Here is a 27,022-nt window from a genome sequence, read left to right on the forward strand (position 1 = left end):
TGTACCCTAAACCTTGCTAATTCAGTATTTCAGGAGGTCATTTCTTCGGACCTAATTAATCCATTACCTCATTATTCCGAATGTTGGCAATCAAAGTCAATTTTAGACTGTGCCTTAGTATTTCGTAACCTCAAAGTTCTAACTGCTGACATTTAATTCTCATTTCTCATTATCATTCCGTGAGAAGAACGGAGGGTATATATGTGAGATCATGACTTTTGACTCGTCTTTGTAAACTGGACCTTCTGTCTTCTTTCCAAAATATATCACATCTGTTCGCGGATAGTTCTTAAACATGAACTTTAGTCGGTCGACTTTGATTTCCGCTCTCCATATTGCAAGTCTTCACGACACTAGTTCAGAAATTCGTTGCTTTTGTTTCAGAAAGATTCCCTGTGGAATATGAAGTTAGTCTTTTCTACGTTGGCTCTGAGACACTGCCTTTGGACGTCTTCAATCATAGCCTTGGGTCCACAAACAAACACATCAACAGTCGTCCTGTAAAAACGACAAGTTCATCCAATGTGTATAACATTCCTGGAAGATGTCAATTCAACTCGCTCACACTGTACATTATCCGCCATCAATAGCTTCTCATATTACTATTGTAAGACGAGTTTGATTGTCCGCTAATATCTAAGTATTCGTTCAATAAGGTGTCGAATGGGAACAAACATCCGAAATACTCGGGGGGATTATAAGTGTTTATACAAATTTATAATCGACTATAATTGTGAAAACTTCCCGAAACATAGATGTTTTATAAAGACGAATAATGCTCGATCTTATGTTTTCTCATTTTCCGTAAGTTCAAGTTTTTGCTGGAAAGGTGTATATTTTTACAACAGAACAACAACAATTACACCCTGGAATCAGAAAACCCAAATATATATAATTATTACCGTTTGTGTGCATCACAAAACTCCCGGAAGTGTTGTGGCCAGACCGGCCGTCCACGTTGTAGACGTGTGGTAACAAAGTGTCGCTGCTGGGTGGGAATTGCCTAAAATATAAAACTTTCATATAAACGTCATTCGTTGTATGCAGGTTATGTTATTTCGTTGTGTTAATTAATTCGAAGTTCGGAGGACAATCAAGAACCATCAACTCATCTGAATTCCGAAACAAACCCATTGACATGACAGAATTACGATATCGTCCAACGATGCATCCAACCGTGACCCTGCCAGTAGAGTACGAGAAAATAAGGTATCACTGAATATAACAGATGCTTCAGAATTCAAGTCACTAAATATTTAAATTTACAACTGACTACCTACAGACACAATGAGTAACATACAATCCGAATACTTGGTACAAAGTTTTCATCATCTCTCTTCTCCACGCTTTCCTTGAACTGACCTGTATATGGGACTCTTGTAGACCTGTACAGTGGAACCGGATGTCCAGGAAATCAGGTATATTTTGATCCCATAACTTGAAACATACAACATATATACCCATTAATATAATCCCCAATTCAGGCAACAGAGATTATCCCGTGCAGAAACTACGTAATTTTCTAGGTCTTTCTCGACCCATACCGAACTTTGGGTGTTCCGTATTTGCCATGTTAAATTGTTTTAACACAGACCCACATGATAATATTATGTTACTGACATGATAAGCACATGATGAGCACATGATAAGCACATATCAACAATGTGCGAAATAGCTACTGGACCGCTAGCCGGTGCCTAGTGAGTGAGTGTTTTAGTTTAATGCCTCACGCAGCAATATTATAGCTATATGGCGCCATCGTGCCTACTGGCCATTTGTTTCTGATGGTATTTCAACTTTTTGTCATGTTTTGTTTTAACGTCAAAGTTTCGGGCTAGTGAATTACTTTGGGTTAGTAAGTTTCCCGCCCGACTGGCTAGCAAAATTTGGAAACTATTTCGCACACTGGATATCGACACCGTTGAACACATAATGAAAATCGCAAACTTACATGTTGATGGGTGGATATGATGGTGTCTAGGAAGCACGTTACCTCCAGTAGTGAACGACAGACCCATAGTAGGTAGAGACGTTTTGGTTTTAACTTGTGTTTGCTAGACCTGGGACATACATAGAAATATACTTGTGATGCACCATCAACCATTCACCATTGATAACATTATAATATAGAGTGTATAGACCATTTCTTGTAGTGGTGAATATATTCGGGTATGACCTGCTTAGCACATTGACATTTGTGTCTTACTGCTTTGGGAAATTACATCAAAAATCTAAAATTGCGGGCTCGAATCCCAGATCGCAACGATTATGTTTCTGAATTTGATAGCAACATACCCGAGCTCTAAGCAAATTTAGTTTTACGACGCATTTAGCAATATTCCACCCATACGGCGGCGGTCTGTAATAATCCGTCTAACAGCGGCGTTCAAACCACCTCGCACACTACTATGAAGGTCAGCACGGTTTAAGTGAATTTAAACATTACTTCAAATATGCCTCGCTGCGTCAGCTGAATTCTCAAAGACGATATTCACGTGCGTTTACACAGAGATGGTTGGGATTTGATGCCATTGCACCAAGATCAGAACCGTTCTGGGATAAGTAAGAAACACAGGAATTGAGGTGCCAAGGGACTACGGCATTCATTGACTGATCCAAAACTGGTCATTTCAGTACTTTGATTGATGCATATTTCATTCCAAGTGCGTTCCACGGAGTCACATCTCTGTATTGTATCAGCTGTTTACCTTACATGGTTTCATTCCATGGAGTCACATCTCTGTATTGTATCAGCTGTTTACCTGACATGGTTTCATTCCATGGAGTCACATCTCTGTATTGTATCAGCTGTTTACCTGACATGGTTTAACACAGCGATGAACGGCGTTATTCCTATTCCACCAGCAATACACACGGCAACCCGACTCTGAAGAACTGCATCGAGAGGTCCCCCAAAAGGCCCATCAACTACCAGCTTCAACCTACAAAACAATACATGAGCATCATTATCCTTGTGGATGTAGATAACGGTAAATACACGACGTAGCATCACAAGCCTCCTTGCCAATAGTCATGGTATTCCGCCCAGGGACCAGACTCATTCCATCACCAGAATATCCGGTCCAAGTTCCATTATTTGTCATTCTCGTTATGGAGTATGGTGTGCGGCATAAAAAAAGTAAAGACGAGAGTATATACTCTGCCCTTCTATATGTCCTGGAGATTGAGCATCTCGTATCTCTATGACACGTTACGGCTTCACTGCGGAACTGTCGTCCATAATTAGTGGTAAAATCACTAAACTATGGTGAGCATCAAATTGCTTTGTACGTATCATGAACTTGACTTAACTTATATACATGTCATTGACACTGAGCAATGTTTAACATTAAAACCATAACCAGCGTTGAACCGTATGTCACTGATATAGTTATACAGATACGGTTTAATGGCTTTGTATGACATTTAAACATGTTAGAATGCATGTATCATGCCAATAAGATGGCCAGACAATTCTGTCATTCTCTACAAGGTAACTTACAAAGAATGAACTGATTGTTTGATGAAAGTATCATACCTGTTTCAGTTATATACTTTAACCGATTTTGTTTTTCTATTGAATAAGATCGACGACAGATTAATATATACAGAATACAAAACACACATACTTGGTTTAATCACTGTTGGATATTCTTACCGAGATGTCTCATCAAGTGACTCAGCAGATTCGCCACGCTCTTCGTGAAGCAGATCCTGCACGTGTGTCCCGAGTCTCTCTAAAATATAGACGTATATAGTTCTTGTGATCTTCGAGAACAGAAATGCTGAAATGCATGATATGGAAAATTGCGGATTGCGATGAGCCGGTTTCGAAGAACAACTCACTTGTTTGTGGGTGTGGGATAACGAACAGTACTTCCCGCACATCACCACGGCCCGTTGACTTAGTGTTGAAGATGGTGACGAGTCGGTGACACGTTAAATTAGATGCTTACTATGACAAGAACGAGCTGGGATTTGGTGCAAACAAACCTACAAACCCTACAGGAATGAACTGGGATTCGACTCCCCGACAATAAGTTTCAGGGAGACATATCTCTTCAATAAATTACTGAGAAATCAGTCAGAAGACGACAGTGGTGTTTTCTCTCTGACAACTAGAAAGCTTGTATTTGAGAAATTTCAAAATTTGAAATGTGTAGTACATGTAATATAATTCTGAACATACAATGCATTTCCATGAATATGTCTCTTGGTCCTATTTTCCAAATCCGATATGTAAGTCTGTGCCGAGAGCCACACAGCCAAATGTCTCATCATACCTTAATTCCCTAATTGAGATTGTCACAAAACAGGTGAGGCGGCAAGACGTCTACCACGTGACGGAGGATGAGACTGGGGAAGATGCGTCACTGCCTTCAGCTCTACATAGGTGGTTAACCATATAACTGGATCCATCCCCTCAACACTACTTATGCAAAGGCTGGCTGTTAAAGGGGAATGGGAAAACACATAACGAGAGTGAGTGAGTGAGTGAGTGAGTGAGTGAGTGAGTGAGTGAGTTTAAGTGTAGCAGTTTATAATAAGGATATGAAGGGTTTGAAGTAGTTGGGTTTTAAAGCCCATTGGCTATCATGGTGGTAACAGAGAGTGTGAGCTTGGTGTGAACTGACGGTGAGTTGAATTTGGATGCACCGGGCTGGGGTGGACTAACGCGCAGAGTCTGAATATAATTAATTTGATAGAAACAATTCCTTTTAAACTGATACGGAGTCAAGATGAGATGGGAGATTCACAACCGCAACTTGCGGTTATCCAGACTTGCTTCATTTAGGCCTTAAAGGGGCACTGATGCGGAGCGAATAATGTTTCTCGCCAACGGTCTAATTACGAAACCAAACTGCAAATTGGTCAGCGCCCGCTCCCTCGACCGTGACGGACAAAGGGACTGGGCTCCTGTTCATATTAGCAGAATTTCTTCACCTAGACAGTCAAGAGGCCGGATGCCCATCATATGCCATTATTTAAAAATATCCACGGTATTCCTTGTCTGATCGTAACAAAATATCCCAGCAGTGTAGTTTTTTTCGGATGCTTGGATGGTATAGTGACTGATCCAATTTGATCCTATTTCTATCCTCGATATTTAATCATGTTACGTGAAAATATGATGTCTAGAGGCACGTAGCAAGCCATTTGTTTCAGTCCTAAAGATTGCAAAGCTTTATAGTTGGGTAGTTTTGGGTGTTAGTTCAGCTGTGATAGCAAATATCATATGTACATTTTGGTAGCTATGGTAGCTACCCTGGATTATTATTTATGATAATAAAAACACACAGTTGATTTATTTGAATTCGTAAACTAAAAACGATGATTTTGCCTTTGGTAGAGAAATCTGAAAATTTTCCTACGTAAAAAAACCCAACTTATTACACCTATTTACCCAAGTACACAGCCAATGCCAATATGTATTCCTTATGTAACGAAGTTCCGTTGGTATCCTCAAAACAGTTTCGGCCCATAAGTGTTTTCAGGCTGCATGCGACACAGAGATTACATCTTCCTTGCTGTAACTCGCGTTTGATGGTGTAAACCTACACGTGTTATTTGTCATCATTCTTTGGATGGTCAGTTAATGAATTTATAACAGGTATAATTAGCGGTACCATCACTTCGGTTACTCAACAAAGGTTCCCATTTGACATTTCTCCTGTCTGGTTTAAATACTCAACATTGTAAATTAAGGTCTGTATAGGCAAATGTATTGTATGTTATGTAATATGTGCATGTATGTGATGCTAGAGGATTTATCAACTGAGTTACAAAAACAAACATCGATCAAAGGATTAACCGATAACACACTGATTAATTAATTACTTTTATCTTCTAGCGGATTTGTCAAAAGACAGTGTGTGTAGATGTACTAATTCACACTGACTACACCCTGTCGTAAAGTGCGAGTGTAAAAACAACATCCTCCCTTCAAAGAATTAACCACCCTTGCGTTAATTGATTGATTGCTCATTATTGGTTAACTAAATTACTTAGAATGGCGGACATCATACAATTAGTTGCCAGGTGTGCTATCTTGGGTGACCAATGAGAGGTTTGTCAGTTTTTCACCAATGTGAAAGACGTGAAACGATGTGTTACTTTTTCGCAAATTAGACAGTTGTAAGACACCCGACACAGAGAAGGATTATTTACCAGCTGCAGATGAATGGAATACGATCTTTTATATGGATATTGATGAATACATTCCTGAACAAGGTAGTAGCCTGACATTGTTGCTATAAAATTAGTCTGTTTTACATTCATTATTTGCATTTTGTTTTAATTTATTTGTCGTAGCATTCAGCAGAATCTATATGACAGAAACACACACTAGATCGCGTATGTATGTTAAATAGGATCCACATTGGCAATCTATACAATCAGGGAGCCTATATAGAGGTAGGGTATCCCTGATACAATGTATAAATGTTACTGTCATGTTAGAAATGTACTATAAGTATAAGCAGACCGTGCGTTCTTTTAGTAATTTTCAAAATCCTACAAATATACAATAAACTAATTAGGATTATGAGACAAAATATAGAGACGTAAATTGGCTTCGCTATTTTTCCGTCCTAATAGTTTTTTTACTATTTCTACCACTGGCAGATGATTAACCTTCAAAGTGTTTCATTTGTTTTCACAATACATTTGTAATGAAGTAAAAATGACTTCACCATAGTTGATCTGTCTATAATTAAACTGTCAATTGCGCACAAGGACTGCGCAGCAGAGGTCACGAACCAGTCACGAATTCTGGGATATCATCCGGGTACTCACGGGTGAAAAACAATAACAAAAGTTTACACCAGTCCACGGAAATTGCTCCGCATTAGTGCCCCTTTAACATTGCAGAACGAGATCGATAGAAGGTCAAATAATGCAGTTCAGGGATTGTCACACAGACTAGTCTTGGCTGGGCTTTCCTGAGGATGTACTTGTATAACGCCTTCAGTGAAACGCACATAGGTTTGACAGACAGAGGACCAGGAAAATATGGCATTCGAATAACGATCAACGGATCAGCGAAAGCAGCCTGTTCTAGCCCTTGTCATATACATCGTCCCACCGTAGAGTTGACACAGTGTTTCTTAACACGGGAGATTTTATGATTCTAATGACAAGATATTGAGTAATAGTTACCAATTCACCTGACCAGTCACCGTGTGTTCGGATATGTACTGATATTTCTGGATGTTCTCTCGTCGGACACTGCAAAATGGACATGTTGGTAAAGGTGAAGAATTGATTAAGTACATTTCGACAATATTACATTTCGACATAAACAGTTTTAATGTAAAACGGATCATGTCTATCGCTCTTGGGTTCTTTACGGGTATAACAAAAGTACTTTTGTAATAATGTGATGCTACAGTACCTTCGTGATTGAATATGGATGCCATTCAAAGACGGAGAGTCTCGGACACTGGATCAAAACATACTGCAAAGAAACCATCACTGAGATGATTCTTGTTAAATATACTGCATGTAAAGGGATAGATTTTTTAAAAATGGTTTGGCACGTACTGACTGACTGAGATTGGATGTACGTCTCTTTTAGCAATATTCCAGCAACAGCATTATGGGGAACACCAAAATTGGGCTTCACACAGTGAACCCATGAGGAGAGTCGTAAGTGTGACGAGAAAACGCTTTAAGCATTACGCTACCCCCACAGCCCATTTTGGCACGGAAACGTCATCAGTACTCAAAATATGAAAACCATCACGTCGATTATAAAACCAAACCAGTTACAACCATGTAAACCTACACTGACGTACAAAAGAAAGTATACACAAGGGGATGATTTTCCAAAATACAAGTGAACGTAATTATTTTGAATTTATGTAATTTAATTTGAGTTTGACTTACAAGCCACAAACACTAAGCATGTATTACCAAAATAACACGGATGTGTACTTTCTTTTCTTCGTCAGTATATTCGCTCAACAAATATTACTGCATTGTTTAAACATACAGCTTACATCGCAAAAGAAGTGATTATTACAGTGAGGGGATGTGATGGTTACTGAAATTAGCTATTCACTAATTTAAACTCGAAATAGGTATAACGAAATAGTTGTATTTACGAATCACTAATGAAAAGTAACTTACTTGTGTATTGTAACCTAAGTAAGAACCCACGAAAAACACTTGTTAATATCATTGCAAACAGTGTATATAATTACCTGCCCTGGTGAAGGTTTGCGCATATCCGTTTGCATTTGTATTTCAATGACGTCACAGTCATGTTCGATTATGTCCGTGACAATTACAGTTGTTTCCCTTTGCTTCATGCGGAAGGCACCATCTATGACGTAGAGAAGAAGGGGTATGCCTATCCACAGCCAGGACTGAAATACAAAGACAGATACCGCATGCGATGTAAAATTATACTTGATACAAATACCCCGAATCAGGATTAGCATTTTGCAGACAACAACAGCTATCAAAATGTTTCTGTGACTCTGTAATCATGACATTTATTGTAGCTGGCCATATCACCATGGGCCGTCCTGATTAGAAGGCTTGTCTGACCGTTAACTGACCGTACTTGTACTGGTTACGATTAATATAACTGTTATCTCCATTCTAACAAACGCAAGTGAGGTCCTCAAACCAAATCATCAAATGATGTGTAGGTGTGAACCGGAATCAATGTCCCGCAAGGCTGATGTTGAAGGCTGTGATGGAATACAGTAATAACACAACTGTAGGAAACTCGATGACGTACCTGGCAACCGATACTGTCAAACTTTGGTTCCTCTTGACAACGGTAGGAGTGAAATGAATATTCTGGTTCCGGTTCCGGTTCAGCCATTGACATTTTCAATGTATCGTTACATCCGGGTGTGTGAGCGGGAATGTTGACCTGCTTCCGTATCGGTCCCCTGATAACGGAGTTGCAACAGAGATGGGTGAGTGAGTTTAGGTTTATAACAGATATAACAGAGTATAACAGATGAATCATAATAATACAATCACCATGCCTTGTATCAACAGAATACGTCAAATAACAAATGTTACTATCAAAATGCAAAAAACAAGTATAAGCATACATAATCACACTAGTGAAAGAATATACTAGTAACTCTTTTTGATCCAATGTTACATCATTAAAAAGGTCCGATTAAAATACAAGCCAGAAATATTCTAGATATATTTCGATGGTCTGTAAATAATCAAGTCTGGGCCAGTGAATCCAGTGATTAACACCATCAGCATCGATCTACGCAAGTTGGATACGATGACATTTGTTAACCAGATGTGCGAGTCTTACCACCCGATATCGATAGAAACTTATTTTATCAGGTATTGGCTGCAGAAGTCCAGTTCTAACCGGATCACCAGAACCCGTCAGCTTCTTCGAAGCGGTAATGTTCACAGCGGCGTCAAACTAAACTCACTCACTCACCAAAGCTCCTGATCCAGCACTCACCTTAAGGCGTGTATGAGTAGAAGGATGTAGAATATCACGATGAGTCTGTGTGTGTACCAGAACAGGTCGTAGTTGGTGTCCCTGAAACAAATAAACAAACAAGTCACAAACTATAATCATAAACATGAAAGTCACGCATTTACCTCGTTACAACCAAACACTTACGCTTATAAATAATCAAACGGAATAGTGAACGCGTAGCTTCAGTTAGGTATGGTGGTGCTGGTGGTCAGTTAGGTGCAGGTGTGTGATAATAAACTATAAAAATACCAATAACCCCGTTTAAGGTTGGTAAATGCATGCACGCTGCCACGCATTGTGTGCGGGGCGATTAAGGCTTCATTCGGTTTAACAGTAAACTTTATGTGAGCCTGTTTTCAACGTCTACTTATCAAAACAGTGTCTACGTCTTCACTCACACATCATCTACAGGCATTCCGACCTTTGTGATCCTCACCTCATGTAACGGAAACTTGTTGTCACAATCATTATCAGAATCATCATCATCATCATCCCCGTGATCCCTGGAACTGAAAAGTGAAGTTCCGTTTACAGTTACAGTGATGTCTTTGTTGGTTTGTCCTACTCAACAGTATTCCAGCGACCTGAGGGCGTAACTGATCGAATCTTAACCAGACAGACAAGTGGATGATATTATGAGCAAGGTTTCGTTATGATGCATCCTTATTCGTCTATTTAGTGTTATCTAAATGCACGTATATAATGTAAAAAGTAAAAATTCAAAATTATTCAGAAGGAAACAAAAAATAAATTACCTGTTGTTATAACAACAAGGAGAGGATCCTGCAAATACGCAAATTCAATATATATATATAGGGACTAAATACCCCAGGCGTAGACAAATTAGTGAATTATGACAAGGTCACAAGTGATAACGGAACAATATGCAAATGATTACAATATGTTTTGTAATTGACACTCCAGCGATATCACAGCGGGGAGTATCAAGGATGGATTTCAACCATTAATCCATGCAGGGTATTGTTGTTTTGTTACCAATACCTCAATCAGAAAACGGAGGGGTAAATGACAGAAGAAAACCAGACATGACTGTTGACGTCTACCTTCAACCACCAGTCTAATTAGACGTCGTTTTCTTTGATGTGACATCCCCCAGTATGACGTCTACTGACACGGTAGCTCCAGGTGAGCTTTCTCATCAGCCAGTGAGCGTCTAGATGTCTGTAGTTCCGGTTAGAATGAGCGAACCATTAAGATCAATATATCAGTTTTCTATATCTCGTCGAAATAATCTATCTCAGGTGTAGACGATGTCGCGTAGAGGATATGTTAAACACCCTGTCACACGGTGACATCTTCATCACTAGGGGAGGGACTTCGGAGGAATGTCTGTTTTCTGTGAGGGGGTTATGTAGCGTTCAAACTGAACGTCGTGGGATATAACGAAGCTGAGTCATTCAAACGACACTGGCAAAGGGCTGTTCTTCCTATATCATGTTTGGAAGTTCAGGCACGTGTTTACTTAATAGAACTAAGGAGATGCCCTACGCTACTGGCTTGGAAAGACAGGAGATTGCCGTATCATAGTACAGAATCCTGTGTTAACGAGATCACCTGCTGCCAAACGGAGTATGAATAACAGAATTAATTCGAATCATGATTTCCTGTTCAAATGAAGAAATTAAAACAAACAATCTAGTTACCTCAACTAACTCTGTACAGTGATCTCCCTTGACTAAATGGAGCCGCTTTAAGAGGGTTCGTAGTTCCAATCCTCCGATCAAAATGCGTGCCATAACTAAACCCATAACTGAGTTTCGCCATATTTTACATCCATATTTTATGAGCTCCTCTTACGGAAAATGCTGGATGGAGGTAACATATGCCCTTTCCCTGACGTTAAGCGCCTTAGTTGTTTTGTGACGGGATATCGGGACGTTACCTGGTTTGAGAAATGTGCACCGTTGACACCTGGAATGGCCGAGTTGTAGAACTGAGAAAAGTTCCTGGCATTGAACATGTGAGCAACAAAATGAATAACTGAAACAGAGAGAAAAATCTCGATAGTCCGTATAAACATTTGTGAAACTTTTACTAAGTATACTCGACTTCGTTTCTATAGTGTGTAGCTTTACCTGCATTAATACATATGAAGAAGGCGCATGTTATGTGAAAACCCTTGCATGTGTCGAGGACCAGTCGCATGGTTTCCACAGAGATCTGAAATAAAATCATAGCTTGTTGCTTAACGCCGCACCCAGAAATATCCAAACTATATATGTGAGCCATCTGTAAATGATCGAGTCTGGACCAGATAATCCAGTGACCAATCGTCATAAACATCAATCAACGTTATTGGAAAGCAGTGACATGTGTCAACCAAGTCAACGAGGCTGAACACCCTATCCCGCTGGCCTCCTTTTACCAGAAATCTTAAATTGGGTTGTCGCAGGCCAATTCTAACAGAGCTATTCACGAGGAAAAATAAACTCCAAAACATGGAGGGTCACCAGACTGGAGAACACGATCAATGTTAAACGGCTGGGACATGTTTTGATATAAAAACAAGATTAGGTAATGTTATATAAAAACAACAACAACAACAACAACAACCTTCCTCATGTTTTGCTTCCTGCCTATCCCATGAACATAAACATATCAACAACGTATTTACAATACAGTTTGCACGAGGATAAACCAAGGTATCATTTGGCGTGACTAATACTTAATGACATGCTTCTATTACCTTCCTGTTGATTCGACGCAGCAGCGTAAGAAGGGATCGACACATGGGCAGCAGAACGAAGCCACAGTTGAGGTTGAGAACGGCGGCGGACCCTCGCGAGATGCACAGCCATGGCTGGAACAGGAGTATCACACTTGGTGAACAAATACTGCTGTAACCACCCAGTCCGGTCAGATATGAATGGTTTGTTGTTTAACGCCACACAATATTCTAGTTATATATAGCGGCGGTCTGTCAATAATTGACCAGACAATCCGATGATCGACAGCATGAGCAACGATCCACGCAATAGGAATACGATTACATATGTTAACAATGTCAGTGAGCCTGACCACTCGATCCCATTAGTCGCCTCTTAGAGGTATTAGAAATGCAACGAAACAGTGCGATATATGACGTAAAGACACGCTCATTTTCAAGTCGAAGTACCAAGTATGTCTATTTATTCCATTTAAAAGCATAATGGATAACAAGAATCGACTCACAATGGTTCTAACCATGTACAGTCTTTAACGACACAACGTGTTATCAGGCGAACAGGTGTCTGCATACATATAGACGTGTCCATCGTATTAATTACAATTTGTAATCATAAAACTGCCATATGTAACCTTCCCCACTGTAACCAACACGCGTTATACACATCGTTTATCTTCATATGGAAGCCGCAGCCATTCCAGGTGATTCACACAGGGGGGTGCAGCGGTATGTACAGACATAACTCAGTGTGTTTACATGGAGAAAGGTCATAAGGAACCTTTTAAAAATATCCCGTACACGCTTTGGTGAGGTGTGTGTCATATTCGCAAATGCAAAGCATCCCATTCCGTGAAATCCATCCACATGGTTCCGTCGCAGATAACACAAACACGTGGCTCTTTATCATCTCACTTCATCCCGTATTACAGAGCTCAAAGCTTACACAATGTATTGATACCATACACGTAACTATACCCTTTTAATAAACAGTTCCGAAGGAATGGAATAAATTGTCACATTTTCCCCTAATTTCTCTTCATCTACTGTTTAATGACATTGTGGATAGCAACATTATGAACGGAGAGAACATATAACATTTCATGATCCATGTGCTGAAATAACCAGTGTCATATGTATTATATGTGCATTTATCATCCAAAACTGTGTTGCACAGGGGATATCGCTTGATATCGAGATATCTCCTAGTAGATATAGCTTTGACAGTAGAATTTGCACAATGCCCTGACAATGCCATGACGTCATGAACTTGATGACGTCACAATGCTATAGCATCGTTGCACTGCAAAGCTAATGCCAGTGGTGTGTTCATAGATGTACATTTTTCACTGAAAACTAATGAAGAATGATTTTGGATGATAAACAGAATCTCATCCTCGTCTCTCCTGATATCAATTATATCAATAATAAAGGTAAAAAGGTAATTTGTCACTTTATCAACTAGACTTGATATATTTGATATCAGTAGACACTTGGGTGAGATTCTCTATATATCACTTAGCAACCATTGTTTTTCCTCGTTTGTGACGTCATAAAAAATTAAACATTCGATCTCTAATACTGTCAAAATGAGAGAAGGGCAAACGTAACGGTTGAATGAAGTAACCTGGGCAACGTTTTCTACAGTATCCAGACGCTTATCATAAATATATAACACATGCCAACGATAGTTTTTCCATTCCATCCCATGGCGATGAAAGTTATATGAATAGAAAACTGAAAATAGGTGATAGTTCATGTGTTTGAAAACATGTCTGTCTTACACCTTTAACCCATAGTTAACTGGCAGTATATTTTCACGGAGGGTCCTTTATAGACGTCAAATAACGATGCTGAACACTGATATTTGGAGTTTAGTATGGTGAGGTGTCTGGATGTATGAGTTGCTGTCATACAGTGGTGTACCAACAGTGCTGCTCGTCACAATGTACCCCTAACATCGCCACAACATACCCCTAACATCGTCACAACGTACCCCTAACATCGCCACAACATACCCCTAACATCGTCACAACGTACCCCTAACATCGACACAACGTACCCCAAACATCGTCACAACATACCCCTAACATCGACACAACGTACCCCTAACATCGACACAACGTACCCCTAACATCGTCACAACGTACCCCTAACATCATCACAACGTACCCCTAACATCGACACAACGTACCCCTAACATCATCACAACGTACCCCTAACATCGTCACAACGTACCCCTAACATCGTCACAACGTACCCCTAACATCATCACAACGTACCCCTAACATCGTCACAACGTACCCCTAACATCGACACAACGTACCCCTAACATCGTCACAACGTACCCCTAACATCGTCACAACGTACCCCTAACATCGTCACAACGTACCCCTAACATCATCACAACGTACCCCTAACATCGTCACAACGTACCCCTAACATCGACACAACGTACCCCTAACATCGTCACAACGTACCCCTAACATCGTCACAACGTACCCCTAACATCGACACAACGTACCCCTAACATCGTCACAACGTACCCCTAACATCATCACAACGTACCCCTAACATCGTCACAACGTACCCCTAACATCGACACAACGTACCCCTAACATCGTCACAACGTACCCCTAACATCGACACAACGTACCCCTAACATCGACACAACGTACCCCTAACATCGTCACAACGTACCCCTAACATCGTCACAACGTACCCCTAACATCGTCACAACGTACCCCTAACATCAGATGTACGTAATAGAAGCCTGGATCATACTTGAAGTAGCAATAGGTTCTCCAGAACAACACAGCGCAACCTGCAGTCCACAGCATCTGAAACATTAAGAACAACTTAGCTCGGTTCTTGGTTTACATCGCGGTGGGGTAGCCGAGTGGGTAAAGCATTCGTTCGTTACACCGAAGGCCGGGTTCGATTCCCCACATGGGTACACTATTTGAAGCCCGTTTCTGGTGTCCTCCGCCGTGATATTGCTGGAATATTGCTAAAAGCGGCATAAAACCTGTTTCTGTCAGTCATGAGTGAAGTGTTTAATTTATATTGTGCCTTGTAATGGAAATCAAAACACCCTAATAATACTTGATATAGCTAGACATGAGTGAAACGTTAACAAAACTGTTATGTTTTTACTGTGGACTCGTCAAAAATGTTGTACAAATAATGAAGAGTATTAATCCAGTGAAAGAACCCCCCAATCCTTCAATACCGCCAGGTTTAAGGGGTTCTACAGGGATATAAGAGTTGAACAGGGGTAAATATTTCATTCACCATATGGTTTTAACCTGCAGAAGAGTGTGTGTTATGCCGTGTTTAGCAACATTTGAAGGCGAAGGAAACCAGAACCAGACCCACGTTCCATCCATCCATCCATCCATCCATCCATCCATCCATCCATCTATCTATGTCTATCTACTGTAGACACTAGTATATGTATTGTGTGAAAGGCCAGTTTAATTGTTATATTACTGTCGATAGTTTACTCATTCTTATCCTTACAGCCTAAACGCGCGAACTGTAACACTTTGTGTACAGTCAGTATTTACCCATTCCTTAATCATCCACACTAACAAATGATCATATCAATAATCCCAAGAACTGTAATCCCACAGTGGCCTTGACGTAATCCAATAATAATTTAAGGTGGCTCACTAAACAAAAGCGAATGAGATTATTTCAAGCTTGAATGAAGCAAGTGTTGCTTGAACTTGACCGAGAAAGTCAATTATGTCCACCCTACGTATAAACACCTTGAACAAAGAGATTCCGTCATAGGGAGGTAACACATGTTGAGTAAGTACACACATGCGGGAAATGTTTTCCCTCTCGGGGAAATACCAGAATCGTTTCACTTCCGGATTCACAGGAAATAGGTCACCCACACGGCTGAGATCTCTGACTACTATACGCGATCTTGTTAGTGTCAAATTAGACCTACTTCCTCAGATCTAAGGGGGTATTTTGAGTGTATTCCTTTTGAAAACCTGTAAAACAGGTGGTTAACAGATGTAACCCAGGTGTTCAAACAAGGACAAATATATACGTGTCACACGCTCACACAGAAGGAGATCAGGAAAGGCAGAAGAAATACACCTTAGTAAACTTCTCAAAAGAAATGTTTATATGTTTATAGTGACTGTATATTTTAAATAATGTGACCGAGGATGAACTGGAAAAGCTGGGTCTCGAAATATGATAAGCGGGATTAGTCATTGATGTCCAGGGTATAATTATAACTGCACAATTTAGTACATGCACATTTGTCCATTTCAGACATTCTCAGCTGGATTTAACATATTGGGAGATTCAGGAAAAGACTATCTTTGCGTGGGTTTTTTCTTTGGCAGTTGGAATGAATGATTACTCTCTCTGCTAGGTGTCAGTACACTGTGTCTGAGACTGGTATCCACTGCTGTGTTGCATACATCCGCACATGCTCACACACGCGCATGCACATGCATACGTGAGACTCTCTGAGGGCAATATTCATGAAACGCTCAGTGTGACCACAACGTCTATATATCCGTTTACCTTTTCTCGAACACCTGGTATCGTTAGTATTTAACAGTTGTCCAAAAACAAATGCTTTTTCTTCAGACGTTTTCGCAATATGGAATCCCCCATTAGCATTGATTTCTCAATGAGTGGGGCTTATATGAGTATGCCATAACTCCAGCTTATCGTTGATGTATGGTTGCTCTCATGGGATGATCCGCTATCAATGAAACTATTCAGCTCCTATCACCAACTGCTTCTCAGTGAGGCTGACTTCATCCCCATGATCTCAGTCTGCGTGGCGCAGCCAATATATAACAGCATTCCTTAAGCCCATCAATGCACAGCACACGCAACATTTGATAAGGGCGTCAAACACATGTTGCGCCGAAACTGTAACCAAGGATAGCATATCGCCTGTATGAATCCGCAAATGCCAATGTGAAAAACAGAAATCGGAAGGGAATTGACTAGGAGCGAAAGGAATATATGTCCGTTGTTATGTGGCGGAATATTTATATCTACGAGAACATGCTTTCCCCTGACATCATCAGAATGAATTTAAAGAGGTTCGTAGAGAATGTACGTCCTCTAGATCTGACAACTGGCCGAGGCGACTGAGAGAGTTCTGTGTGAGTGCAGTTTTGTAATTTCAATGTCTGACTGCAACAACAATCTAAGAAATGTGTTTTGGGCAGGCGCATCCTTCGATTCACATACACGCGGGCACGCACACACTATTACAAACAATACGCCATTTTACTATTTTAAATAACCATTTACCACGCACACACTATTACAAACAATACGCCATTTTACTATTTTAAATAACCATTTACCACGCACACACTATTACAAACAATACGCCATTTTACTATTTTAAATAACCATTTACCACGCACACACTATTACAAACAATACGCCATTTTACTATTTTAAATAACCATTTACCACGCACACACTATTACAAACAATACGCCATTTTACTATTTTAAATAACCATTTACCACGCACACGCTATTACAAACAATACGCCATTTTACTATTTTAAATAACCATTACCACTATAAGGAGGCCTTCAAAATGTTTATATTACTCGGAATAATATTTTATCTTTTATAGTGTTTTTCATAAAGTCCTTATATTTATGTCTTTAAACTGTTTCTATGCATATAATAATATGTAACATTTTATGTCTTTTTACATAGTTATAAAGTACACTAATTTTGTACTTTTCTAATCTCTCATATCCCTTTTGGGTGTCATTTGTAGTTTTACCTTTTTGACATTGAAAATACTGCATTTCAACCCTTGCTGTACTAATGGTGAGACTTTAATAATAATACTGTATATGTTTTAGTAAATTTCTTTAAAACTTCCCCTATGTGCAAAGTCATGGTTGTCCAATTAGCCTCACGTAAGTGTGTTGGACAATCGCATGTTCTAATCCAAGTTCATGCCTAGATATGACTGAAACAATGTTCAAATAGGAGTTAAATCTCACTTACTCTCATGCCAATTATTCTTACATTGGTCGCACGGGTTTGTCAGTAAAGGTTACTGTTTACAGCACCAAGGTCCGAGTTTCTAATTGAGATACAGTTTGAGTTGGATTACCGCAATATTCTGTAATATCAGTGCGTGGGGAGCCAAAAACGTGCTTCACACATTGCAACCATGTTTGGAATCCTACCCAATCATTAGGGATGATCTTCGAACTAGACTACCTCACTAACCCTGTCAAACGGCTCCAGATTGTGTTCAGCTTCCGTTATGGTTTGTCAGTGATCATAATGGGTAAGTGAGTGAATGAGGTTAGTTTTGCGAGACACTCAGCAATATTCCAGCCGCGGTCTGTAAATAACCGACTCTGGACCGTACAATCCAGTGATCATCAGCATTAGCATGGATCTGCGAAATTGGGACATAAATTACAGTGCAAGCTTTGAGTGCAGGTCAGATAAACCGCGTAAAACTATGCATATCAAGTCACCAATTGATTTTCCTCCACATACCTTTGTAAGTGATGCCACCTTTGGGTTTGTGTAGCCCTAAAACACTTGGTGTTCGATTGTTTTTCATGCTTGCGAGGTTTACTCTCTTTAGCGGGCTTATATGTCGACATATTTATTTTAAACAACTTCATCAGCTTGGAGAACGTTGGAGACAAACGACTTGAGAGTTATCATATGTAGTCATTCATTCTGCACTTACAAACCACAGTCTTACACACCACATTTATGGCATCTGTTTATGGACATTTCTATAACTATATTTGTCAAATGCTGTGTACATCTGATCAGATACGCTCTGACGAACGCCCCATATTTGTATTAATACGATTATTCAGTTATATCGTTAGACAATTAGATATTATTTTTATTTTCTCAAAACAGTTTGGGTCACAGAGCCTGTTTAATGTTGCACTCACTCTATACTTACTCCCTATAGTAGTGGATACTCAGTGAAGCATATCGGTCATCGGACGGTCATATTTGCCTAATTATCGCTATCTGCCTTCTGACACGTTGTGGAGTATCAAGTGACCGTAGTGACCTCTGACTGGGCTTTGATCATCACCTGTATGTAACTGGTTCTCCCAGTCTGACTGACCACACAGTGGTAATGGCGATAACGTTAACGGGAAGAACTACATAACATCATTAGATGGTGTGCCACAAGGAGATCTTCCCCCTCCATAGGTTTTAACGAATGTTTGTGATTTTGTTTTTGGCTTAACGGGCAACATGTGATTAAGTACTGAAAAAAAACATGTTTGCGTATGTGTGTGTGTGTATGTGAGTGTGCGTGTGTGTGTGTGTGTGTGTATGTGTGAGAGAGAGAGAGACAGAGAGAGAGAGACACACAGAGAGAGACACACACACAGAGAGAGAGGGGGGGGGGGGGAGAGAGACAGATAGTTGGGGTGGGAGGGTGTATTTTCACAAATTCCCAGACCTGAACCTTTGTGAGGAATTTACATGTGGTCTGTGTATACATCGTTTATCATCATTCGATACAGATTACAATTGAATTATCTTGGCAAGCCTTCCATTGCACACACTGAAACAATCGCGATTTTCAGCACAGGGTTCAATCTCGGCCCAATGGAATAACATGATGTAAGGCGTTCGGTGAGCAGCATTCCACACATCATATCACGTCTACCCATGCATGGGGCATTGTGTTCTGACCCTACATCGCAGGTTGCCTCATGTAACTGTTCTGATGGGTTGTGAAAGTTATACTTACCATATATACAATAGATTCAGGAGATATTTATGATATTAGAGAATTGGGTGTATCGCTTCCACTTCATTAACCATATGTATTTCGGTGCTTCGTTAATCCATATAGATTGTTTGAATAGAAACTCTTACCTTATTACCATCGTAATCTTCTAACAAGATATGTCCAGTGGTCCAGCTCACATTCAGGATCACATACAATACGTACGTTACATTTACTTGACCAGTAGCTATATTGTCATCAATACGCATGCGTTGTTCAAGAATAAACATACATACCACTGCATTAAGAACACGTTTTCAGAATCCAGATTATAATAACGGTATTTACTTACCAGTAGTAAATATTTCTTTCCAGTGTTGATATACCAGGCTGCGAACGACACTCCCATTCTTCCTACAAGAACAAGTCTCCCTGTACCTCTAACCCTCAGCTCCTCACTATTAACGTACCGTCCCTCCCCCGCCACCCCGAGGCTTTGATGTAACGTCGACCAGGGTCTGTGTTCCGCTGGCTGAGTCAGGCACGGTCGGTTCAATAGGACACCGAGTGCTCCGTTCTGAGGAAGGGCGAACCTAAGTGGCTGATTTCCAACATGGGCACCTAACATAGTACATGTTTTTGGGAGACTGACGCACAAGACATTGAAAGATAATTAGCATTGAAAGTAATAACACATTTGATAAAAGTATATGTAGTTTTTTAGGAACATTTTTTAAGGAAATATAAGTATGTTTACGTTCTTTCATTTTATGTTCTCTCTTATTTATCATAAATTCGCCATTACGTATGAAGGCAATAGGCCCATGTACGTCTGCAGATGTAGATGTTCCAACAGGTATAGGGGCGTTATGAGTGAGTGAATGTGGTTTTACGCCGCTTTTAGCAACATTCCAGCAATACGACACCAGAAATGGGTTTCACACGTTGTATCCTAGTGGGGAATAGAACCCGGGGTCTTCGGTGTGACGAGCGAACGCTTTAACCACTTGGCTACACCGCCCCTAGAGACGATGTTAGATAAGGGTTAATAAGGGTTAAATGAAAGCGTTGAGATATTTTGAACTATTTACATGGAACAAAAAATGATATCTTTTATCGGACCTAAATCCGATTTCATATATGACTGTTATATCAGACGGTGGTCATGATGGTAACACCTGTGAGAAATGTTGACACGTCTGGAGGCTTAAGGTAGTCACAATAGTCAGCTTTTCTTGAATCTTTTCATTTGCTCTGTAATAAATAGCCCACAATGCATCAGTTACATACTTTCATAAACAGAAATGAAATGACTGGTACCATGCTATATCTAAGTACTACTTGCATTGCAAGTAAATAGGGCAGAAGATGACACTTCAAACTTCTCCCGTAATCTCTAATGGCTGCACGGCGGTAAAGATGAACCAGCGATGAATGTGCGCGTAAGGGATCACTGGAGTATTGGATTGTGTCCATAGTCATTTACATGTGGAGGCAGACTGGAACTGTTTGTCAGGGATTGGCGCTTATCACCGAACTAACACTGATATCTTGTACATGGCATTACTTATTATGATGTATATATGTGCGCGTGTGACGACGTGTGTATGCAAGTACCTATAAGGGCCTCAGTGGCAACTTTAATTTTCCATCTATTAGATTTCCTGAACGAAATAATCAATAAAAGATGACATTTCACAAGTGCGTTTTTGAACAGCACCCAACTGGTTTGTTACTTCAGAGCGTCAGTTCAAAGGAATACACAGGTTTGACTATCCCCAGAAACAAATACCGTTTATTATAAAAAAAACCCAAATAGCTGTATAGATTTCATGGATAGGTCACTAAAAATCACTGAAGACACAAGGTGTTAGCGAAAAGGACAACCATTAACACACGTTAACACATATTGACAGTTTACAATGACGTCTTCCTTTTGAGCGTGGAAGCTCGTATCGGTCATATTTGTTTAACGTTATGGCGATTTTATATGAAAGATTAATAACAGGTATACAATCTCCTTTCATTACTGCATCCGCGATATAAATGTTTCTAAAGCTCGACTGATAGTCAAATATGTCACTGTTTACATACAGGCTGTTCACAATCTGGACCAAGACTGAGTATTCGGTTTGTGTAACGCTGTCAGTACGTACATGATACTCATTGTCTCTAGCTAAATCAGCGTTAAGGTAAAGTATTGATCAGCATTGTCGTACACAACACCGTGTCCGGGAGGGCGTTTGTGTACGAGGGAAGAAACCAACCTAGGCCGAAGTCCCAGGAACATCACATTAAGTCATTTCGGAACACACATTTTACATATCGCACTTTAAGAAAGTTTAATAATGTGCATATATTCCTGGGCTCTGTATCTCCCCGCAATCCTATCGTCCTTGATATGTTCTTGTACTTGTTTAAATGATGAAGTTATACTTGTTCGTCGGGGTATTGTAATGGAAGACAAACCGACCATCGCCTCGTCCATGGCACTCTCGTCTGATGTGGGTGTCCTGGACTGTACACTGCAATGTCTCCGCAAGGATCTGTGTGCTGGTGTCTTGTACAGTTCCACAAGCAGGATGTGTCGATATTTTGATCACGATGTCACTCCGACAACCTATTTGGGGAATTCGGCTTACTTTGGGAAATTGCGATTGAAAGGTAAGAATTCTAAAATCAACGATTTTATTAAAGAAGAGCTGTAGGTTAATCTAGATATTGCACATCGTATCAACTCCTATGGCTCAGACTGTGCGGTGTTTGTTTGCATTAATGTCTCTAGTTGATGCCAGGTTAGTGTTTGGTAATATTCAGGTGTGACTGTACTTGTTTGGTTGTATATTTCTTGTAATTTTGTTATTTTAGAAAGGATAGAGAGTCTCTGAATTGAAATAATTTTGATAGAAACAAAGAAGTCTTTTTGTAACTGGAGACGGAAGACTGAGAGGGGAGATTAAGAACTTGACGAAATCTTCGTGTTTGCTTCATGTTGAGCTTTAGCATTGCAGAAAGGGCTGGTCAGACGGGGAATAAACTGTCAGACAGACAGTGGTTCGTGGATGCTAGTTTTTGAAGAATGGCCAATCATAGTGTCTTTTTTCTGTTGGTAGACAGGTTTGGAATATTAGATGCAATGGACAGTTGGGAAGTACTGTGTATAGAAAAGGGAAATCCCAAAGCGATTGGCTTCGGTTTGTTTACGTTTAGATGAAAGTATCTGTCCTTCGAAAAGATTTGCTTAATTATGTAAAACGTATTTCGTACGTTAGTTTACATGGCAAATTATACCCCCAAACACCATCTCAATTCTCAAATTTTATTGCAAAACGAAAGGTGTGACAGAGCATATCATGACACAGTTACTGCTAGACACATATTAGATGATCCTGCGCACTAAACGCATTTGTGACAAGAGAGGCGGTACAACAAATTGGGCGAGTACACTTGGCTGCTACAGGTAACTTGACGATTATGCACGTGCAATACATGCTAACCGTGACATGAAATCAACACAGCATATTCCTTCGAATGATAAGACTGCAATTTCAGGCATAAGATACTGATATTTCACGCTAACCTTTAGTTAAGACGAAGACAAATAGATTATTGGGGCATTGACAAGCATTTTAGATATTCAACAATTTTGTTAAAAAAAACCCAGGAAAATGTCATTTGCTTCGTGAAATGGATCGGTGGTCCTAAACATATTTGCTCAGTATATTGTGTTGATTCAGTTCGTTCGGATTGTACCTGTTCCCAAATCGAGTGTGCTATAACAATATCATGCGTGAAACGCACGGGAAAATGAACTTCTCGATATTTATCATACAACCTGTCTCCCTCTTGTTTCAAGTTGATCGTTCTGTGGGGCGTTCCCAAGTATGCAAATTGGGGTCATTTGTCAGGTCGTGGATCATCTTATATGCGTTTACTAGTGGAAAGGTGTAACAGAAGCATGTCATGACACAGAAAGGTGTAACAGAAGCATGTCATGACACACTTAGAGAGATGTAACAGAGGAATATCCTGACAGTTAGAGAGGGGTAACAGAAGCATATCATGACAGTTAGAAAGGTGTAACAGAAGCATGTCATGACAGTTAGGAGGTGTAACAGAAGCATGTCATGACAGTTAGAAACGTATAACAGAAGCATGTCATGTAGAAAGAACCATTATGCAGTCTGTCACGGTCTGGTTTTCGATACAGCAAAGAGCTGTGCAGAGCTGCAAGACAAGTTCAAGATCACCACGGACGCCGATTACTGGTTGTATCCGGCAATGTTTGACGGGAGGCCTGTGAAGGTATACTGCAACAACATGGGGTCAGCTTTCCCACACGAGTATATCACCTTGCCTAACTACAATGGTGGCTTCACACCCGGAGTGTCCAACCCCTTTTGTGGTCCCACAGAGTTCCCGACGGGCTTTGGCGAAGGCGTGTACCAGTTCCTGAAGATACGTGTAACGTTGACAGGGGTATGTGTCCTTGACCTTGATTTTATTGGATGTATCCGCAACATTTCTAGTGAAGGACCACTTCAGTGTTACCCGTCCGCTCTACAACAATACTTGGTTGTTCAGTGAACATTCCCTTGGTTCAGAGCCTTCGTCAATTTGACTAGTTCATTGACGCCAGTTTCCTTGGCTGACACTTATTTCCGTACTGTCAATCTGATCAGAAACAACACAACTCCATATAGTATGTCATAAGTCCTTATATCCTCTTTCCCATTTCAGAAACTGCGTAATTCTTTGCTTCCGGTCCTATTAACTTTATCATTACATGTATTATTATTATCATCGTATTCGTCATCATTGTAAACACCCTGTCAGCGAATAATACATTTCAGCTGCAACTGTAAATGACGAACATAGTTTTTGCTATGTTATAGACCATGAGAGTTGTCAAGGATGACTTGGCGTTTGCTTGTATGGTTGGGGACTTGACCGAAAGCTATTACTACGGTGATGCCAGTGATGCATATGCCAAACATGAGGGCGGAGTCCGGGCTCCTTGTGGACCAAAGGGCAACTTCACCATAGACACCGCAGGAACAGGACTCATCATTGACCCAGACGTATGTTTACCGACAATGACTGCTCAGCACAAGAAAATATAAACCCATGTTTGTCGCTGGCTTGAAAAGCAAAACAATCCGTATCTATGGCGCATTTGATTCGTACATAGTTTTGTGTTTTGAACATTAGGTTGGCAGTGATTATTAGGCCAAGCCACGTTTTGAAAACTTTTCAAGTAAGTTCAGCAATAAATGCATGTATTCCTACTTTGGTCAATCACCTCGGGTAGCTCTCTCCAAGTTATGTTTTCATCTAGAATAGCATAGATTAAATGGAACTAGACACTGACGCTTAACATTTGCTTGATAGACAGTTTCTGTATTTTAGTTGATTAAAACGGTATTCACGTTTAGTTGGGTAAAATGGGATGTCACGTTTAGGTGTTTTATGTAGTGAACCATAGATAGCTAGATTGAATTTCCACTCGGAGTCAGTACCCGATTTATCGGTGACTCAGGTGTTTAAATATATTGTGTGTTTCAGAACACGTTGTATCTCTTGTGTACATTTTTTCTAGAAAGTATACTTTCTACAGTTAATATTGTCCCAACACTCAGTAACCGTCAAAATAATCGAAAGTTACAATGCATTTGTCTCTCGTGCACATAATCTGAGAATGCTATTACCACAAATTGTCTTTGCATGATTTATGAAATGATAGAATGGATGTTGCACAACGTCGCATTTAACAATATATCGGTGACATAGGTAACATATTGCATTTGGAACGACGCCTTGTCAGCGTAATATCACGACAAGCCGTGAATGAGCAAGGTATACCAGAAACATGAAACAATCGTTTCGGATTACGAATGGCGGAAACAAGTTCTTGTTTTCGCTCTCAAAATATTCAAAGTACTTTTGACGTAATAATGGATGTCATTTCCCTTGGTTAGTGGTAAATGAAGATTTAGTTCATATATTCAAACTGTTAATTCACCATTTTAGTGGATGAAAAGCTCAGGAGTGGTCTAAAGCATAACATATGTATGGCGATCATACCTTCAGGGGCACCTTACCACGAAGTACTAAAAAACCCAAACAAACAAACAAACAAACAAACAAATAAACTCATAACAAAACATGAACTAGTGAACGGAACGGATGAGGTAAGCGATGGGCTAAGCCACTCCGGACTCCCCATAGGCCTTACTGTATGAAACATTTTAATGAATCATTCATCTACCAAACGCAAAAGTAATTAAATCCAAATCGCATCTAGAGTGTTTTATTCCGAGATAACTTGATTTCCAAGCATGCTTTGTGTTGTTAAAGCAGACATGTAGTCAGTGCTCGTTATGTTGTCAACAGACAACCTGGAATATGTTTGGAATTGATGTCTGGAAACAAGTAAACAAGTCAACCGATGGGACCAAGGTGGATATTCTTTGTGGTGGCTATGCTGGCTTCTGTTCACCTAACGGACACCTGACCTTGGTCTTGAACCCGTCCGATGGTAAGGCACCCGTTTAAATAGGCGTCAATGATATCTGAAACACACAAAGGGACTAGTAGGTAATGAAAACAATTGAAGTTCATTAATGCGTCAACAAAAGACATAAGTTGAAAGGTTAATTAGTTCAATTTGAGTTTATGTGTTAAAAGGAACCCCAAAACACTATAGGGTTTTTCATAGATATTGTGTGGAACTGGTGACTTTTAAGAGGTACAACGTTGGTCAGTGTTTGACATGTTTTTCTATAACTAGGATTCCTCTGCGTGGTAATTTCTGTAACTAGGAGTCCTCTTCATGGTAATTTCTGTAACTAGGAGCCCTCTCCCGTACTTTCTCGTCTGTAATGCGATAGTTTTGTGTTGCAGTTCTGGACTGGAGTGCCGCGGTGGACCCTAACGATGTGTGGTGATGGCAGGCATGGGGATTCTAAATGACACATTTGACCAAGCTCCAAATCCAGCGTGTCATGCTGCATCAATAAACAACTGAGATACTGCTTACGTGACATGACTAATGCACCATGACTGCTTGTATTGCGGCCTTATTGTTTGTCGTGTGGCCTCGATCGTGCGTCGTG

The 27,022-nt window shown here is 40.1% G+C and overlaps 2 protein-coding genes across 2 annotated transcripts; one reads left to right on the top strand and one right to left on the bottom strand.

Moving 5' to 3' along the window:
* Positions 1–380: 380 nt before the first annotated feature.
* On the bottom strand, positions 381–15,579 carry LOC137288003 (NADPH oxidase 4-like). The gene is made up of 13 exons (XM_067820363.1): positions 15,537–15,579; positions 14,943–14,998; positions 12,183–12,296; positions 11,379–11,476; positions 9,874–9,984; positions 9,455–9,535; positions 8,750–8,906; positions 8,205–8,369; positions 7,394–7,456; positions 7,167–7,227; positions 3,659–3,737; positions 2,817–2,942; positions 381–498 (listed from the first exon to the last, which is right to left on the bottom strand). The coding sequence occupies exons 1-13, from the start codon at positions 15,577–15,579 to the stop codon at positions 381–383; spliced, it is 1,272 nt and encodes a 423-aa protein (XP_067676464.1).
* Positions 15,580–22,363: 6,784 nt separating this feature from the next.
* Positions 22,364–26,854, top strand: LOC137288004 (A disintegrin and metalloproteinase with thrombospondin motifs 9-like). Its single transcript, XM_067820364.1, has 5 exons — positions 22,364–22,571; positions 24,118–24,386; positions 24,803–24,988; positions 26,301–26,445; positions 26,811–26,854. Exons 1-5 carry the CDS (start codon positions 22,364–22,366, stop codon positions 26,852–26,854), a joined length of 852 nt encoding a protein of 283 aa, XP_067676465.1.
* The last annotated feature ends 168 nt before the right edge of the window (positions 26,855–27,022 follow it).

The sequence above is a fragment of the Haliotis asinina genome, chromosome 6 (genome assembly GCF_037392515.1).
Source record: "Haliotis asinina isolate JCU_RB_2024 chromosome 6, JCU_Hal_asi_v2, whole genome shotgun sequence".
NCBI lineage: Eukaryota > Metazoa > Mollusca > Gastropoda > Lepetellida > Haliotidae > Haliotis > Haliotis asinina.

Coding starts and splice junctions, on each gene's coding strand:
- LOC137288003 (XM_067820363.1), bottom strand. CDS start 15,579: ATGGATGGATGGATGGATGGATGGATGGATGGATGGATGGAAC. Junction 9,985..11,378: donor GTGCACATTTCTCAAACCAG/GTAACGTCCCGA, acceptor TTCACTTTTCAG/TTCCAGGGATCACGGGGATG. Junction 8,370..8,749: donor TTGACAGTATCGGTTGCCAG/GTACGTCATCGA, acceptor TTTGTATTTCAG/TCCTGGCTGTGGATAGGCAT.
- LOC137288004 (XM_067820364.1), top strand. CDS start 22,364: ATGGAAGACAAACCGACCATCGCCTCGTCCATGGCACTCTCGTCTGAT. Junction 24,387..24,802: donor TACGTGTAACGTTGACAGGG/GTATGTGTCCTT, acceptor GCTATGTTATAG/ACCATGAGAGTTGTCAAGGA. Junction 24,989..26,300: donor GACTCATCATTGACCCAGAC/GTATGTTTACCG, acceptor TGTTGTCAACAG/ACAACCTGGAATATGTTTGG.